The sequence below is a fragment of the Macaca thibetana genome, chromosome 15 (genome assembly GCF_024542745.1).
Source record: "Macaca thibetana thibetana isolate TM-01 chromosome 15, ASM2454274v1, whole genome shotgun sequence".
Classification (NCBI taxonomy): Eukaryota; Metazoa; Chordata; class Mammalia; order Primates; family Cercopithecidae; genus Macaca; species Macaca thibetana.
The window spans coordinates 96,136,833-96,154,083 of record NC_065592.1 but is presented as its reverse complement, the minus strand read 5'-3'; the positions used below and the strand labels follow the sequence as shown (position 1 = coordinate 96,154,083).

The following is a 17,251-nucleotide window of genomic DNA, read 5'->3' as shown; positions in this document are numbered from 1 at the left end:
CCTCTTCTATACTCTATCCTAGGTGAGTATAGGATACTTTTCCATAGCTGCAATTAAACTGAAGGTTTCCAAATTTAATGCTTAATCCCAAGTCTGTTCTTTGAGCTCCAGCCTCTTCCCTAGGTTGTCTTATAGATGAATTCATGATCTTCCTTACTTACCTTTCCATGATTCCCCACTCCCTGCTCCCTTCATGGGTGAAAAAATGTAGTTCTCCAATGTGCCTTACATGATACATCAGTTGGGTGAGCTAGAAATTGAGGCATCATCATTGGCTCTTGCCTCTTTCTTATGCATATCCAATGAACCACTAAAGCCCTTCAGAGTATATCTTTAAAACACCATGAATCTGTCCAATTTTCATTTCTGCTGCCAACAACTTAGTCTGTTTTGTTTTAGCTTTTCTTCCAATGTGAAGATCAGGCGCACCTGTTTGGTGTTGTGGTCTTTGAGTTTTAACTCCTCATCTCTCATAGGCCATGGCTTAAACCAGCAAGACACAGCACTCTGTAAATCCATGCTTAGGGAAAAGAAGACACTCTCTTCTTCAAAGAGTAGAAGTCTGCTGAAGTGCAACTCTGCTTGTAACTCAAACTGTTTACCTTCTTATCTAGGGCACTTTTTTTTTTTTTTTTTTTTTTTTTTTTTTTTTTTGAGACAAGGTCTTGCTCTGTCATCCGGGCTTGAGTGCAGTGATGTGATCACAGCTCACTGCAGCCTTGGCCTCCTGGGCTCAAGCAATTCTCCCCTCAGCCTCCCAAGTAGCTAGGACTGCAGGCACATGCCAGCGTACCTCACAAATTTTTTAACTTTTTGTAGAGATGAGGTCTTACTATGTTGCCCAGGCTGATCTCGAACTCCTAGGCTCAAGAGGTCCTTCTGCCTCAGCCTCCCAAAATGCTGGGATTACAGGCACAAGCCACCACACCTTGCCACCTAGGGCACTTTTATTCCATCTTGCCAGATCTCTAATTCTAGTGAAATGACCCATTTATGGGGGATAGCAGGTATTCCAGAAAAAGGAACAGACTTTCCCAAAGATATGTTGTTGATGTATCCTCTACTTAATGCAAAAACAGAAAACCTGCTTACAGTCCTAAAGAATATTTGTCGTCTGCTTGGAGCTAACTTTCTGACACTCCTGTCTGTCTCTTTCTACTTGACTAAAGCATTTCTAAAGAATAGTACAACTTTTGCGTAGGTTCTCTTCAGAGCAGCAGTTCTTAACTGAGGTCCATGGATAGGCTTTGAAGAAAAGATATGAGAACTCCTGAAATTGTGGGTGGTGGTGTGATTTTAAGCTTTTTAACCACCCATTTCCTCATCTATAAAATGGATTTTATAATAGCCCCTATATCATAAGATTGTTGTGAGGGCTAAATGGGATAACTAAATAGATATAAAAAGCCTAGCACAGTGCCTGGTACACAGTTATTTTAATATGTATAACAAAGATTACAATATAAGAAAAAAGGCATTGTCTGGAGCAACATGTGGAAGAGGGAATTAGAACTACTGCAGTATTTTTTTTTTGAGATGGAGGCTCTCTCTGTCGCCCAGGTTGGAGTGCAGTGGTGAGGTCTCGTCTCACTGCAAGCTCCACCTCCCAGGTTCACACCATTCTCCTGCCTCAGCCGCCTGAGTAGCTGGGACTACAGGCACCCGCCACCACGCCTGGCTAATTTTTTTTGTCTTTTTAGTAGACACGGTGTTTCACTGTGTTAGCCAGGATGGTCTCAATCTCCTGACCTCGTGATCCACCCACCTCAACCTCCCAAAGTGCTGGGATTACAGGTTCAGTATACTTTTAAAGTGTATGTGGACAAACAAATAGTAGAGAGTCAACTCCAAGTATAAGGTCTCTTTATTTACGGTAGCTTTATTTCATCATCCTGAAATTTCTAGGACTATGACAGGGCTAAATTATAGCTATGAACTAGAGCTAGGGAAGTATCAAGAACTATGGGTGGTAAAAAAAAAAAATAGGGTCTAAATTCACTCATAACCCAGATGGGTGTAACATTTTTCTTTATTTAGTCTATAGCACCTGTCTTCTTTGTGAGTGCCCCTCTCTTCTTCTATCCATGTCATGATTATTGCTGGAAATATGGTGGAAACTAATCAGATGTTCTCTCTGTTCAAACCTTGTTCTAAAAATGTAAACACTTCCTTTAAATACTTCTCAGGTCTCTTGAATAAGAATGCTTAGTCTCTTAGCCTCCTGTTCCCTAGGCTTCTCTCCCTAAGATGGCATCCAGTGTATGTTGTGGTTGGGTGTATAGCTTTCTTTTATCCTATGCCTTGGAGTTGAGGATTGTGAGCCGCTGGAAATTGTTCTCCCTTGTCCACCTTACCCTGTCTAATCTGCTGGCCCCTGATGATGAAACCCCTGGCTGGTATAACTCACAGTTTGGTCTTGCTTCTGGTTTAGAGCATGGGGGTGCTTTCCCTTCAACTCATCTCCCACTAGCATTATTAGCCCCTACTGAGGCTACTAGGCATTCTGTCTAGCTTGCTAGCCCAGTGGCCTGTCCTTATACCTAGTTTGGGAGCCAGTTCTCCATAATGAGTACCTACATTAGCTCTCAACTCAGGATCCATGCCACATGAGACCAAGGAGTCCAATTAGGGTCTCTTTCCTAATTGTACCTCTCTGCTCTTTCAGCAAGGCTGGGCAGTTGTATATGGGTGTGGGGCTTCTGCACTGCAGTCTGCATTTTCTCTCCTGAATAGGTTAGGGGCCCCTCTGTCCCCACTGATACCTTTACTTATCATCCCCCTTTCTGGACCAAAACTCAGAGCACAATTGGGAAACAAGTCTTTCTTACTGTCTCTTTTCTCCTTTCTGCCATTCCCAGGGCTGGAGAGCACTAGGCTTTTTTTTTTTTTTTTTTTTTTTGAGACAGAGTCTCGCTCTCTCGCCCAGGCTGGAGTGCAGTGGCGCGATCTTGGCTCACTGCAAACTCCGTTTCCTGGGTTCACACCATTCTTCTGCCTCAGCCCTCCGAGTAGCTGGGACTACAGGTGCCCGCCACCACACCCAGCTAATTATTTTTATTTTTTAGTAGAGACAGGGTATCACCATGTTAGCCAGGATGGTCTCGATCTTCTGACCTTGTGATCTGCCCGCTTCGGCCTCCCAAAGTGCTGGGCTTACAGGCCTAAGCCACTGCGCCCGGCCTAGGCTTTTCTTTTACTTCCTTTCTATCAGTGCTTCTGAAATTACTTGTGGAGAAGGTATAGTTTTTATTTTGTTATAAATTTGTCACAGCCTAACACTTTTATAACATGAATTAGTAGCAAAGTGAAATTTAAAATACACAAATAAAAGTCCATTTTAAAAATTGTTAAGAGTCATCAAACATAAAATTATTTTGTCAAATTGCTATAAAAGTATCTCAGCACTTTCAATTGCATGCTTATCCATCATAGACCAGTAATAGAGAGTATGTGGACTGGCCCACTTTGACTCATGTCCTCCTTCCTGTCCTGCGAAGCTTTAGTGATGAACAACGTCATTTCTAAACCCCTGGAGGGCACCGTGAACATTGTGCCTTTTGTTTTGTTTTGTTTTGTTTTGTTTTGTTTTAAGACGGAGTCTCACTCTGTCACCGAGGCTGGAGTGCAGTGATGCGATCTCAGCTCACTGTAATCTCCGCCTCTCAAGTTGAAGCGATTCTTGTGCTCAGCCTCCTGAGTAGCTCGGAATACAGGCACATGCCCAGCTAATTTTTGTATTTTTAGTAGAGACGGGGTTTCACCATGTTGGCCAGGCTGTCTTGAACTTCTAACCTCAGGTGATCAGCCTGCCTCGGCCTCCCAAACTGCTGGATTACAGGCATGAGCCACCACGCCTGGCCAACATCGCACCTCTTGACTTGACCCTTAAGATGTGGATGGAGGCTGGGCGTGGTGGCTCATGCCTGTAATCCCAGCACGTTGAGAGGTTGAGGCAGGCGGATCACCTGAGGTCAGGAGTTCAAGACCAGCTTGGCCAACGTGGTAAAACCCTATCTCTCCAAAAATAAAAAAAGAAAATACAAAAATTAGCCAGGTGTGGGGGCACACGCCTATAATACCAGCTACTCAGGAGACTGAGGCTTGAGAATTGCTTGAAACCTGGGAGACGGAGGTTGCAGTGAGCCGAGATTGTGCCATTGCATCCAGCCTGGGTGACAGAGTGAGACTTCGTCTAAAAAAAAAAAGATGTGGATGGAAACTAAAGAAATTTGGAAAATACGCTTCATAAGACCATGATCTGTCTTCCAAGTCTATTCTTATATTGCAACTCCCATTTTTGAACACCAGAAATTGAACATTACTTTTCTTTTTGCATTTTTACTATAATAAATTTTAATATACTCACAGCAGATGGATGTCTTGGGTGGAGTAACTATGAAGGTAATGAGCTCAGAAAGGCAGAAGAGAAAAACCCACTTACAAATTTCAGAGTCTTATCCTTGTTATGCTAATGTGTAACACTCATGAAGAATGAAAAAAACACTCAGTTTTGTTAGTAAATCTTAATTTTTGCAGTTATATTTTATTGCCTCAGTAAGAGCTAACATTCCTTTCTTCTTAGATATGCTAATTACCCTGGTCTGATCACTATACATTATATGTATTGAAATAATCACTATGTACTTCACGAATATGTACAATTATTATTTGTCAATTAAAAATTAAGGCTGAGCATGGTGACTTATGCCTTTAATCCCAGAACTTCAGGAAATTGGGGCTGGAGGATCACTGGAGGCCAGGAAGATCACTGGAGACCAGCCTGGGCAACACAGCAAGACCCCATCTCTAAAAAAAAAAAAATTAGCTGGATGTGGTGGTGCACACCTATAGTCCTAGCTACTTGGGAGGCTGAGATAGGTGAGAGGATTACTTGAGCCCAGGAGCTTGAGCTTACAGTGAGCTATGATCACGCCATTGCACTCTAGTCTAGGTTACAGAGTGAGACGCTATCTCTAAAAAAATTTTTTAAACAAAAAAATCCCCACATTATTTTCTTCTCAAATAGAGCCCCAGCTGTCATCTACTCATTTTCTCTTTCTGTGACTAAGGAAGTAAATGTTAAGAAAATGTCACTAGATGGCTTGAGCCCAGGAGTTTGAGGCTGTGATTGTGCCACTGCACTTCAGCCTGGGTGACAGAGCGAGACCTTGTTTCCAAAAAAAGAAAATAATTATCATCAACATACTTAATGGTCAGGTGTAAATGCAATAAGGTGTTTTCAATTTCTTTTTCTACAGGAATTACAATTAAAAACAGGACAGGAAGAAGGTCTAAAACCAAAAGCTGAGGATCTCGATGCATGTAACTTGAAAAGGAGAAAAGGTTCATTTGGAAGTATAGACCAACTCCAGGTTTGTCAATTCTATTTAGTGTTTCCTCGTTTCTCTTCAATCTGATGGTTGTCTAAATAGAGGTAAACTCACACCTGTAATCCTAGCAATTTGGGACGCCAAGGTGGGTGGATCACCTGAGGTCAGGAGTTCGAGACCAGCCTGCTCAACATGGTAAAACCCCGTCTCTACTAAAAATACAAAAATTAGCCGGGCTTGGTGGCGGGTGCCTGTAATCCCAGCTACTTGGGAGGCTGAGGCAGGAGAATCGCTTGAACCCTGGAGATGGAGGCTGCAGTGAGCCGAGACCACGCCACTGCACTCCAGCCTGGGCAACAAGAGCGAAACTCCCTCTCAACAAATAGATAGATAGATAGATGTAAAAACTGGTGGACTCTGAATAAAACCTTCAAACACTAGATGCCACCCGAATGCAAAATTTCTAGTATTTGTTTTGAAACTTTATTATTTTTATTTTCTTAAATTTTAGATTCAGGGATACATGTTCAGGTTTGTTATATGGGTATGTTGTGTGATGCTAAGATTTGGGCTTCTAATAATCCTATTGCCCAAGTAGTGAAACTTTTATTATTACAAAATTATTTTCTCATCCAGAAATGTACTGTATTTTTGTTTTATCTTACTCTCAGCAGAATCAATATATTCTTATTTCAGTAGAAATGAGTTTATTTGAATGTTGTAGAATATAAACATGAAATCTGTGTTCACTGGATTGTATTTATTCCCATCTCATGAAGATGAGTATATTTCTTTTTTTTTTTTTCTTTTTTTTTTTTTGAGACTGAGTCTCTCTCTGTCGCTCAGGCTAGAGTGCAGTGGCGTGATCTCAGCTCACTGCAAGCTCCACCTCCTGTGTTCACACCATTCTCCTGCCTCAGCCTCCTGAGTCTGGGGACTACAGGCGCCTACCACCATGTCTGGCTAATTTTTTGTATTTTTAGTAGAGATGGGGTTTCACTGTGTTAGCCAGGATGGTCTTCATCTCCTGACCTTGTGATCCACCTGCCTTGGCCTCCTAAAGTGCTGGGATTACAGGTGTGAGCCACTGCACCCGGCCAAAGACGAGTATATTTCTAAAAATCAGAACTCTACATTCAAAGAAAGCCAAATTGTATATGTACTCTCTATATTAAAAAGCCATTATTTTAGTGCCATCTTTTAAAAAGAAAGTCATAATCCACAAACTCATTTTGAAGTTCAAAGAAATTGAAATTTTAAATTTTCTGTAAGAAAAAAATACTGTATTTAAAATACCCAGAATGCAATTATCTCTACCTTTAAATTTATTCTCTTCATAAATTTTATATTACATTTTATTAGTGACATTTAATAGTGACATGCGTGCATTCTGACATGGGTGTGTACCCATTCCACCCAGAAATGTCATCACCAGTCGTAATTTTTTAGGTTTTTTACTTTTAAGTGGAGCTTAAAAAGAATCTCTTATTCATCTTTCAAACCCCACTCACAGTTTAAGAATGTTTGTAGAATATATTTAAGTTACTTGCTAGACTTCCTAGGATCTCCTACTGGATTATTTAAGGATATGACAAAACTAACATTTTTATAGTTGCTCTTTCTGTTCCTAATAATTGTAGAGCTACTATGACATTTTAGGCTCCAGTGTTATCTGGACATGATAGTGCTTATATCTTGGTATTATTGGAAGACTCAATAGCTATGCATCTTCTTTGCCTTGGCCATTTTGCTCTTTTTTTAATATATATTCACTGTCTCATTGTATTATAGATTTCTAGGAACCGTTTCTAGAAGGTTCATGAAGGACTAGGAAATAATACTATATTGATTTCTTTTCCTATTTATTTATTGTTTTGGTGGCAGTGCTTCATTACCGTGTCCACTTGATAGAGTTCCTTTTAAACAGTCACATTCCATCTATATTTATGTTTGTATTTGTTTCTGGGTATCCTTAATTCAAGAGAGTACTCAGATGTTTGTTTTGGAGATCTTTTCAGCAATTTTTTATTTTTGTTTTTTCTTTTTTTAAAAATAATTATTTGAGGTTGACAAGCTACAATGCAAATTGGGTTTCCTTCCAAACTCCATCATCTGTATCTCCCACTGTGTGTATTCATTTATTCACTTCATTGATTGACTGAATCAGGCATTGATTCACTCATTCATTTAACATTTTACTGAATGCCTACTGTGGCCCAGGCAATATGCCAGCCATGTGGATAGACAGTTAAAAACTACAGCCCCTGCAGTCAATCAAGGAGCTCAAGTTGGGGAGACAGATAAGTAGAGCAACCACCAGTGTAAGTGCTGTGATGGAAATATGCACCACTACAACAGAGTAAAAGACTCCAGCATGTTCTTAATATAGGCATAGAAAATTATCAGTCCCTTATTTGTCAGGCTAAAAAATCCTAGACTGTTTAACGTATCTGGGGAGTAAATTTTAATTCTTTATAAAACAACATAGCTACATCTTGACTAGAACCACTGATGTCTTTAGGATTTCAGATGGGAACCTGAGTTACTATGTTCATTTAAGAGATTTCAGCCAATCTGAAATTATATTGTTACCATGTAATTTTTATGGCAGAAGGAAAAACAAGTAACTTTTTTTGAATTTTAATGTAGAAATTGGATGAGCAAAAGAAATGGTTAGATGAAGAAGTAGAGAAAGTTCTGAACCAACGCCAAGAATTAGAGGAGCTGGAAGAAGACTTAAAGAAACGGGAGGCCATAGTTTCTAAGAAGGAGGCTCTATTACAGGAGAAGAGTCACCTGGAAAATAAGAAATTGAGATCTAGTCAGGTATTCTGTTTAATACACTATTTGATTCTGGTTGTAAACCACTCTACACTCCCCACTGGGATGACTATAATCAGAAAAACAGATAATAAGAAATGTGGGGAGGGAGGTGGGGAAATTGGGACCTTCATACACTGCTGTGAAATTGGAAAATGGTGTAATTGCTTTGGATAACCATCTTGTAGTTCCTCAGAAGGCTCAACTTAGAGATACTATGTGACCCAGTAATCTCACTCCTAGGGATGGATGGATAGATAGATCTATTTCTATATGTATGTCTCCATGAGAAATGAAAGCATGTTTCCACACAAAAACTTGAACATGAACATTTGTAGTAACATTATTCATAATAGCTAAAAACTGAAAACAACACAAATGTTCATCAAGTGATGAATGGATAAACTGATTATCTATACAATAGCATATTATTTGACAATAGAAGGGAATGAAGTACTGATATATGCTGCAACATGGATGAACCTTGAAAACCTATGTTAAGTGAAAGAAACTAGTCACAAAAGACCACCTTTGTATAATACCATTTATATGAAGTCTCTAGAATAGGCAATTCCATTTCTGTCCAGAGACGACAAAGTAGAATAGTGGTTACCTAGGGTTGGTGGGGGACTGGGGAGGAAATAGAATGCCTACTAATAGGTGTGGGGTTTCTTTTTTTGGGGGGGTGATGAAAATGTAAAATTGATTGTGGTGATGGTTATATAACTGTGAATATACAAAAAACCATTGAATTATATACTTTATTGTTATTTTTTGTTTTTTGAGATGGAGTCTCGCTCTGTCGCCCAGGCTAGCGTGCAGTGGCACGATCTCTGCTCACCGCAACCTCTGCCTCCTGGTTCAAGAGATTCTTCTGCCTCAGCCTCCCAAGTAGCTGGGATTGCAGGCACGTGCCACCACGCCCAGCTAATTTTTGTATTTTTAGTAGAGAGGGGTTTCACCATGTTGGTCAGGTTGGTCTCAAACTCCTGACCTTGTGATCAGCCCGTCTTGGCCTCCCAAAGTGCTGGGATTACAGGCGTGAGCCACCATGCCCAGATTTGAATTATATACTTTAAATTGGTGAATTGTATGGTATGTAGATTATATCTCATTAAAGCTATTATGTTTTTTGAAAAGCCATAAAAAGGAAAAGACAGTAGAGGAGATAACAGAGGACAAAAGATTACCAAAAAAAGAAAAGATGGAAAGCAAATAGATGAGAGCTTATTAACTTAGCAGAACAGAAGATGCTGCAGTCCAAGTACCTAGAGGGACACAAATGAGAACCAGGCCAAGATCCTACATATATGCTGTCACCATACATCTTATCAGCTTTTTAATATCTGACTCTGAAATGTGATGGGCATTTTAGGAATGCTTTAGATGTTTTCCTTTTAAAAAAAATAACAGCTTTAGAGAGATAAAATTCACATAGAACATCAAAAAGATTCAGAAATGAAGGGACCAAGATTTTCAGAAGGCAGGAGTAGCATAAAGATGAAAACAGGGCATAGTCATGAAACTATTTTTTCTCACTCTGGGACTGATTTATTTTCCGAAGATTGAACCAGGCACTGCAAAGGTTGTGATAAGTCAAAAAACTCCAAATAGGGAATGAATGCAAGTCTGCATATGAATTGTGAAACATCTATTTCCTAATCTCTACTTGGATCCAAGAATGCTGGCCCAGATTTATACTTCCTAGCAGGAGATTAGCATATTTTCTGAAACATCTAAAAAGATATAAAAACACTTAAATTTGGAAGCCGCCAACTAAGTGGCCCACATGTATGCTATCACCACAAATCTTAGCAGCTTTTTGATACCTGAATCTGAAATATGATGGACATTTTAGGAATGCCACTATTAAAGACAGAAAACAAAACAAAAGGAAAAAATAAACTCACAGACATTAGAGATAGAGCAAGAAGCGGAAAAAACTTCACAGAAATCTTAATATCCTCAGTGTGGCAAAAGATGACTATAAAGAACTGCAAGTTATTAAAAACATGAACTCTTGGAAATTAAAAGCGTTGGAGGATAGGCAGGGTGCGGTGGCTCATGGCTGTAATCCCAGCACTTTGGGAGGCCAAGGTAGGTGGATCACTGGAGGTCAGGAGTTCGACACCAGCCTGACCAACATGGTGAAACCCTGTCTCTTCTAAAAATACAAAAATTAGCCAGGCGTGGTTGTGGGCACCTGTAATCCCAGGTACTTGGGAGGTGAGGCAGAAGAATCGCTTGAACCTGAGAGGCAGAGGTTGTAATGAGCCAAGACCGTGCCATTGCACTCCAGTCTGGGCAACAAGAGCAAAACTCCATCTCAAAAAATAGGTCAGAGGATAAAGTTGAGGAAATATCCCCAAAAGTAAGTAAAAATACAATAGAAAGTAGGAGAGAAAAAAATTTAATTGGCAGATAAATCCAGGAAGCCCAAGATCCAAGTAATGGGAATTCCAGAAAGATACAACAGAGAAAACAGAAGAGATTATCAAAGACATCATATAAAAAATTTTCTTGGCCAGGCACGGTGGCTCACGCCTGTAATCCCAGCACTTTGGGAGGCTGAGGTGGGCAGATCACGAGGTCAGGAGATGGAGACCATCCTGGCTAACACGGTGAAACCCTGTCTCTACTAAAAATACAAAAAAATTAGCCAGGCGTGGTGGCAGGTGCCTGTAGTCCCAGCTACTCGGGAGGCTGAGGCAGGAGAATGGCATGAATCTGGGAGGCGGAGCTTGCAGTGAGCTGAGATCACGCCACTGCACTCTAACCTGGGTGACAGAGCGAGACTCCGTCTCAAAAAAAAAAAAAATTTTTTTTCTCAACGCCAGTAATATGAGACTCTAGACTGAAATAGCCCATCAAGGGCCCAGCAAAATGAGTACCCAAAACATAGCATTGTGAAGGTTTGGATACACTGAGGAAAAAAGAAGGTCCTGAAAGCATCTAGACAAAAAAGACTACTTATAAATTGCAAGAATCAGAATGGCATTGGACTTCTCAGCTTTCCTCATGACAAGTTTAAGATCTGAAGCAATCTTTAAACTCATGAGGAAAATTAAGTCTAATAAATAATTTTCTTCTTAGCCAAACTGTCAATCAAATGTGAAGCTATAATAAGCATTTTCAGGTATAAAAAACAAAACCAAAAATCTCCCATTAAGCCTGTCCAAGGAAACTACTAGAGAATGTGCTCCACAAAAATAATGGCACAAACTATGAAAAAGGAGGACTCGGGATTCTGAAAATGTGCTGCAACATGGAAATTCTCAGGAAATACCAAAGGGAAGACCCAGGACAACTGGTCCAGGGTGGAGCAGGATGGACGCTCCAGGCAAAATGTTTCCAGAAAAGAATAGATTGAAAAGATTTCCTGATAAGTTTGATCAAATGAAAAAGTGTTGAGGAATTTTATAGTTCTGTTGGAGAAGAATTAGCTATAAGGTGCAATAAAAAGTTGTATCAAAACAGAAGCATGATCATTTCACACTAGATAGTTCACCTATGAATAACAAAGTTATAATAATGAAAATGAATATTGATTGAACTAAAAACTGTAATGTAACTTATATTGGGAGAATGGAGGAGATTGGGAAGTAGAGTAGCTATAAGAGTGCTAAATCCTTGTCTCCCATAATACACAGTCAATAGACAATGTCTAAAATTGATAATGTCATTCAGAAACATAGACATAAACACCAGAAGAACCAACTGAAAAGGCTGAAGGTGGCTGTCTGGGAGTAGGATTCAATTAAAAGCTTGGGGGAGGGGAATGCTTTTTTAAAATTATAAACCTTATGATAGTATGTGTCTATATAATAAACCTTATGGTAGTATATGCAGATAATTACTGTGAAAAATATTTTACAAATTACCTGAAATTTGACCATAATGAACATCTCCATAAATCTGGCCATATTTTCTGATCAGAATGAATTAAGGGTAAAAACAAATTATATGTTTAAGCCAACCAATCATATGTTTAAACACACCAAAGCTCAACCCCTAGTAAATTGTAACATAATTCTACAATGTAGAATGTAAGCGAAGAAAGAAAAGTTCAGTTTAGAAAATAAGAAAAAAGAAAAATACTGCCTCTGAAAACCTAGTCAAGGCAATTCTTGGTAGTAAACTCAGAGTTTAAATAAACGTTTTTTTTTAAAAAGGCATTCAACTTAAGATTTTAGAAAATGAACACCCCGGGTGGGCGCGGTGTCTCACGTCTGTAATCTTAGAACTTTGGGGGCTGAGGCGGGTGGATTACCTGAGGTCAGGAGTTCAAGACCAGCCTGGCCAACATGGTAAAACCCTGTCTCTACTGAAAATACAAAAAATTAACTGTGCGAGGTGGCAAGCGCCTGTAATCCCAGCAACTCGGGAGGCTGAAGCAGGAAAATCGCTTGAACCTGGGAAGCGGAGATTGCAGTCAGCTGAGGTCGCACCATTGCACTCTACCCTGGGGAACAAGAGCAAAACTCCATCTCAAAAACAAAAAAAAGAAAATGAATACCCCCTCCCTCAATAATGTAAAAACTAAAAATATATTCATTTAGCAATTTTCTCTCTGTTTTTCCTAATTTTTATGCAGTCTAGATTTCTAGTAACTGTTTCTGGTGTCTGGTGGGTTGTATCTTTTAGGCCTTAAACACAGATAATTTGAAAATATCAACTCGCCTGAACTTACTGGAACAAGAGTTGTCTGAAAAGAATGTGCAGCTCCAGACTAGCACAGCTGAGGAGAAAATAAAGATTTCAGAACAAGTTGAAGTCCTCCAGAAAGAAAAGGATCAGCTCCAGAAACGAAGAAACAGTGTGGATGAAAAACTTAAAAATGGCAGAGTGTTATCACCTGAAGTAAGTCAGTATTCTTTGGAACTGGAGGTGCTGTATGATGGATCACTTGAGTGATTTCCTCAGTCTTTTTCACATAATCATAAATATTATCCGTTAAACTTGGTTTTGAGATTTTGTCAGATGTAGTGAATTCACCTGGCACTTATTTGGCACCATAAACCATGCTTGACTAGAGACTGAGATATCCTTACATAGTGGTCCATGGACATGGCCCCTTCCTGGCACTGCCAGGCATTTGGAAACTATTACTTTCCTTGAGTATATTTGCCTCCTCAGCTGGGGTTTCTTGTCTGAAATCACAGAACATAGAAAATGATTTGAGGGACTCTTTTGGAGGGCACCTGACTTTTCTCTATACATATTTCGTGAATGATACTAGGTAATTTATTACATACAGCAGATGCCTAAGGAATTAGGGGTTAATTCTTTCCATGAAACCTTGGTTGAGAAGGCCCAGTGTCCATACTATGTCCAGCCAAATAGATGTATAAAATTCCAATCCCAGTAAAAGACCTTTTAGTTACAGTTACAGTTTTTTAAAACTATAGTTTTAGTTCTAGTTTTTTAAAACTATGTAGAAGATGATTCATTTACAGGCTGTCAAATTGCCCCAGACTTTGTCTTTTTTCAAAATTTTCAGTCAGTTGGCAGTGGTACCTGTACCTTACTTCATCAGAGAAAGATGAATTTTTGAATCGGAACTGCCTCCCCAGGTATTTATTGTTGGTGTCTTATCATTACCAAAGCAAGGGAAAGTTGCTCAGAGAAGGTGAATAGCTGAGAATCACACACATTGGTGAATCTTGTAGTGTTTTAGTTTGGAGCAAGCGACAGGAAGTTAAGGGGGCTAGTTAAGAAATAGGAGCAAGGATAACGTTAGATTGTTGCTCATTGAGAATTGATGAAAGGATTGATTTACAAATCAATCCTTGACTGGGGGCTAAGTGGCAGTTGAAAGGAACATTATAGACCTCTATTGCCCTGTTTTATAATTTAAGCTGGGTAAATGTGCAGAGGAACAGAGAGCCAGGTTGTCCTCCCAAGGTGTTAAATTGGAGTCCAAGGCTTATAGATTTGAAGACATGAGAGCCTAAGATACAGCAGAATTCAAATATTTAAGGAATTCTGCCTGCCTGTGACTATAACTAAGCTCTATAGAAGAAGCAAAAACAAAAAACAAAAAAAACCAAAGTATTATGTTTCCCTTGAGAAATTAATATTCTATTTGGGAAAACAGGTAAAAATATAAGAAAACTCTAAACTCTGAAGGACATTGAAAATCAAGTTGTGGATTATGTATTTACAGCTATACCTCTTACATTATTTATTCAAAGCAATGAAGTGATCATTTGGGGGAAGATTCATCAAGGCAGCCTCAGTAGATCAGAATCTTGAGCTAGATTAGGAAAAACATGATATGCAGTGGCAGATATGAGAAGTCCGTTTTAGATAGAACATCTTTGAATAAGGCACAGAGATGAGAATTAACAAATTACGTTTGCAGTAGGGTAGAGTTCCATTAATATCAAGAAACATTTAGGTTTCTATTTCATGTGGGATCCTGTAACAAAAAGCATTTACAGATTTGTGGTGAAAATATAGTATGATGCATGATACCTATTTTGCAGCTATTCTGGACTGGGGTTTGAGGGAAGGATGAGCCTCCTACAACTGGTAGAGTTCTAATTAGTCACATGAGCTTCTATGTCCCTTTCTTCCACATGGTTGGTTCTTCTTAGTGTAGCTCTCAAGTGAGGCTCTGCTCTTACCACAACTTTAAAGCCAAGGTTAATATTCCCAAATAGATCTGTCACTAGCAGATGATCAAGAGCATGAGATTCTGATGTGACACAAGGTATCAATAAAATCTAGTTGGAATGGTTTGCTATCTTAATGTCTTTAAACTTGTTTAGGATTATTTTCTCTTTCCACAGTAAATTAAAATATTTTTCCTAATTTTATTACTTTATGGAAATTGATAGATTTTAGATCGTTACACTAATAGAAGATTACTCAACAATTTACTACAGACAAGTCACACTGCTTTTTTTTTTTTTTTTTTGGTAAAATTCAGAAACTAAAATTAAAGAATACTTGAACCTTAGGTTTCTAATAATACAGAGTAGTTGCTTAGTAAGTAGGGAGGAAAATATAAGAACTATTATCTTTATTTAATCTTTTAAACTTTCAATTTCGCATTTTATGAGAACATACAATTTTTTTTTGGAAATGGAGTCTCTGTCGCTCAGGCTGAAGTGTAGTGGTGCGATCTCGGCTCACTGCCTCTGCCTCCTGGGTTCAAGCAATTCTCCTGCCTCAGCCTCCCGAGTAGCTGGGATTACAGACGTGCGCCACCATGCCCAGCTAATTTTTTTTTTTTTTTTTTTTTTTTCCCGAGACAGAGTCTTGCTCTGTCACCAGGCTAGAGTGCAGTGGCATGATCCCAGCTCATTGCAACCTCCACCTCCCTGGTTCAAGCGATTCCCCTGTTGCAATCTCCCAAGTAGCTGGGATTACAGGCACATGCCATCACGCCTGGCTAATTTTTTGTATTTTAGTAGAGATGGGGTTTCATCATGTTGACCAAGATGGTCTCGATCTCCTGACCTCGTGATCCGCCCACCTTGGCCTCCCAAAGTGCTGGGATTACAGGCGTGAGCCACCGCGCCCAGCCTAATTTTTGCATTTTTAGTAGAGACGAGGTTTCGCTATGTTGGTCAGGCTGGTCTCGAACTCCTGACCTCAAGTGATCCACCCGCCTCAGCCTCCCAAAGTGCTGGGTTTACAGGCATGAGCCACCGCACCCTGCTGAGAACATATAATTTATAGAGAAATCTATGCAGTGCTTGCTTAAAAGTTATCATTAGTTTTTTGTTTCATTTTACTTGGTCTCTGGACCAGCAGCAACAGCATCACTTGGGATCTTGTTAGAAATGCAGATCCTCAGGCCCCAATTGGACTTGCTGAATCAGAATCTGAATTCTAGTGAGCTCCTCGGTACACATTAAAGTTGAAAAGCAGTGCTCGATCATAAAACAGTCAACTCTTGATAACCTGTGGTATGTATTGTGACAAATTTTTCATCCCAGGATAGTTTCCCATTGCCACGTATCTTGTCAACCTATACCTATTGCTGAGTTAGAGGGAACTACAAACATTGATATGCTGCATCCTCACTGGAGTGGGCTGTCCTTGGGTTTCTATATTCATACTACCTTATATTATCTCAGTACTTCCTTAACTTAGATCCAAAACCATAGAAACTGAATTTATATGAAATTTTCCTCAGCCACGTATAAAGGCAAACTCTTCACATTTGTTTTTGATAAAATATAGTCACAGTATGAATTCAAAAGTCAAGTACAGTAAAGTCCTCACTGAACATTGTGGATAGGTTCTTGGAAATTGTGACTTTAAGAGACACCATGTACATCAGGTCCTCAAATTACATTGTTTTCCTTCAACATAGTTGCTTTTGTTATGAAGTTAATAGGAAAAAAAAAATTGTTGTATTATATATTGTTTCTCTTAAAGTCACAGTTTCCAAGAACCTATTGATGATAAGGACTTACTGTATTTTGGATAATTCACTTTTATTTGTGGCTCCTCTTACTTGTTCACCTAAGTACATTTTAGTATTTAAGGATTTTTTTTCTTGAAAAGGTGAATATTATTTTATTCCTTATGAAGCAGTGATCAAACTATCAAATTCCATATGGTTAGTGATTGCACAGAGAAAAAGAATGGCTGATGAGCATTTTTCTTTAGGTAGATCAGAAATATTCACACTCTTGGCCAGGCATGGTGGCTCACACCTATAATCCCATCACGTTGGGAGGCTGAGGCAGGCAGATCACCTGAAGTCAGGAGTTCCAAGACCAGCCTGGCCAATGTGGCGAAACCCCTTCTCAACTAAAAATACAAAAATTAGCTAGGCGTGATGGCATGCACCTATAATCCCAGCTACTTGGGAGGCTGAGGCAGGAGAATTGCTTAAATCCTTAAACCCAAGAGGTGGAGGTTGCAGTGAGCTGAGATCCCACCACGACCCTGTCTCAGAAAGAAAAAAAAAAAAAGAAAGAAAGAAATATTCACATTATTTTCCTTTGGGGTGTTAGTGGGAGGAGTGGAGAGAAATAACATGGGTCCTGTAACCAAGGACACATGAAAAATTTTTTTCTCCTCTTTCTTAAGTTAACAGATACTGAGTTCAAACTATATGATAGGTACTGTGCTGGGCA

At 39.4% G+C, this 17,251-nt stretch overlaps 1 protein-coding gene across 3 annotated transcripts in view; it reads left to right on the top strand.

The window, feature by feature from the left end:
• KIF27 (kinesin family member 27) overlaps positions 1-17,251 on the top strand; it is an 85,739-nt gene that overhangs the window by 51,295 nt on the left and 17,193 nt on the right. For all 3 annotated transcript variants that reach the window (XM_050761675.1, XM_050761676.1, XM_050761677.1), the window contains 3 exons: positions 5,259-5,372; positions 7,980-8,156; positions 12,795-13,010. In XM_050761675.1, the coding sequence (XP_050617632.1) occupies positions 5,259-5,372; positions 7,980-8,156; positions 12,795-13,010 (507 nt within the window). The remainder of the gene's footprint in view (positions 1-5,258; positions 5,373-7,979; positions 8,157-12,794; positions 13,011-17,251) is intronic.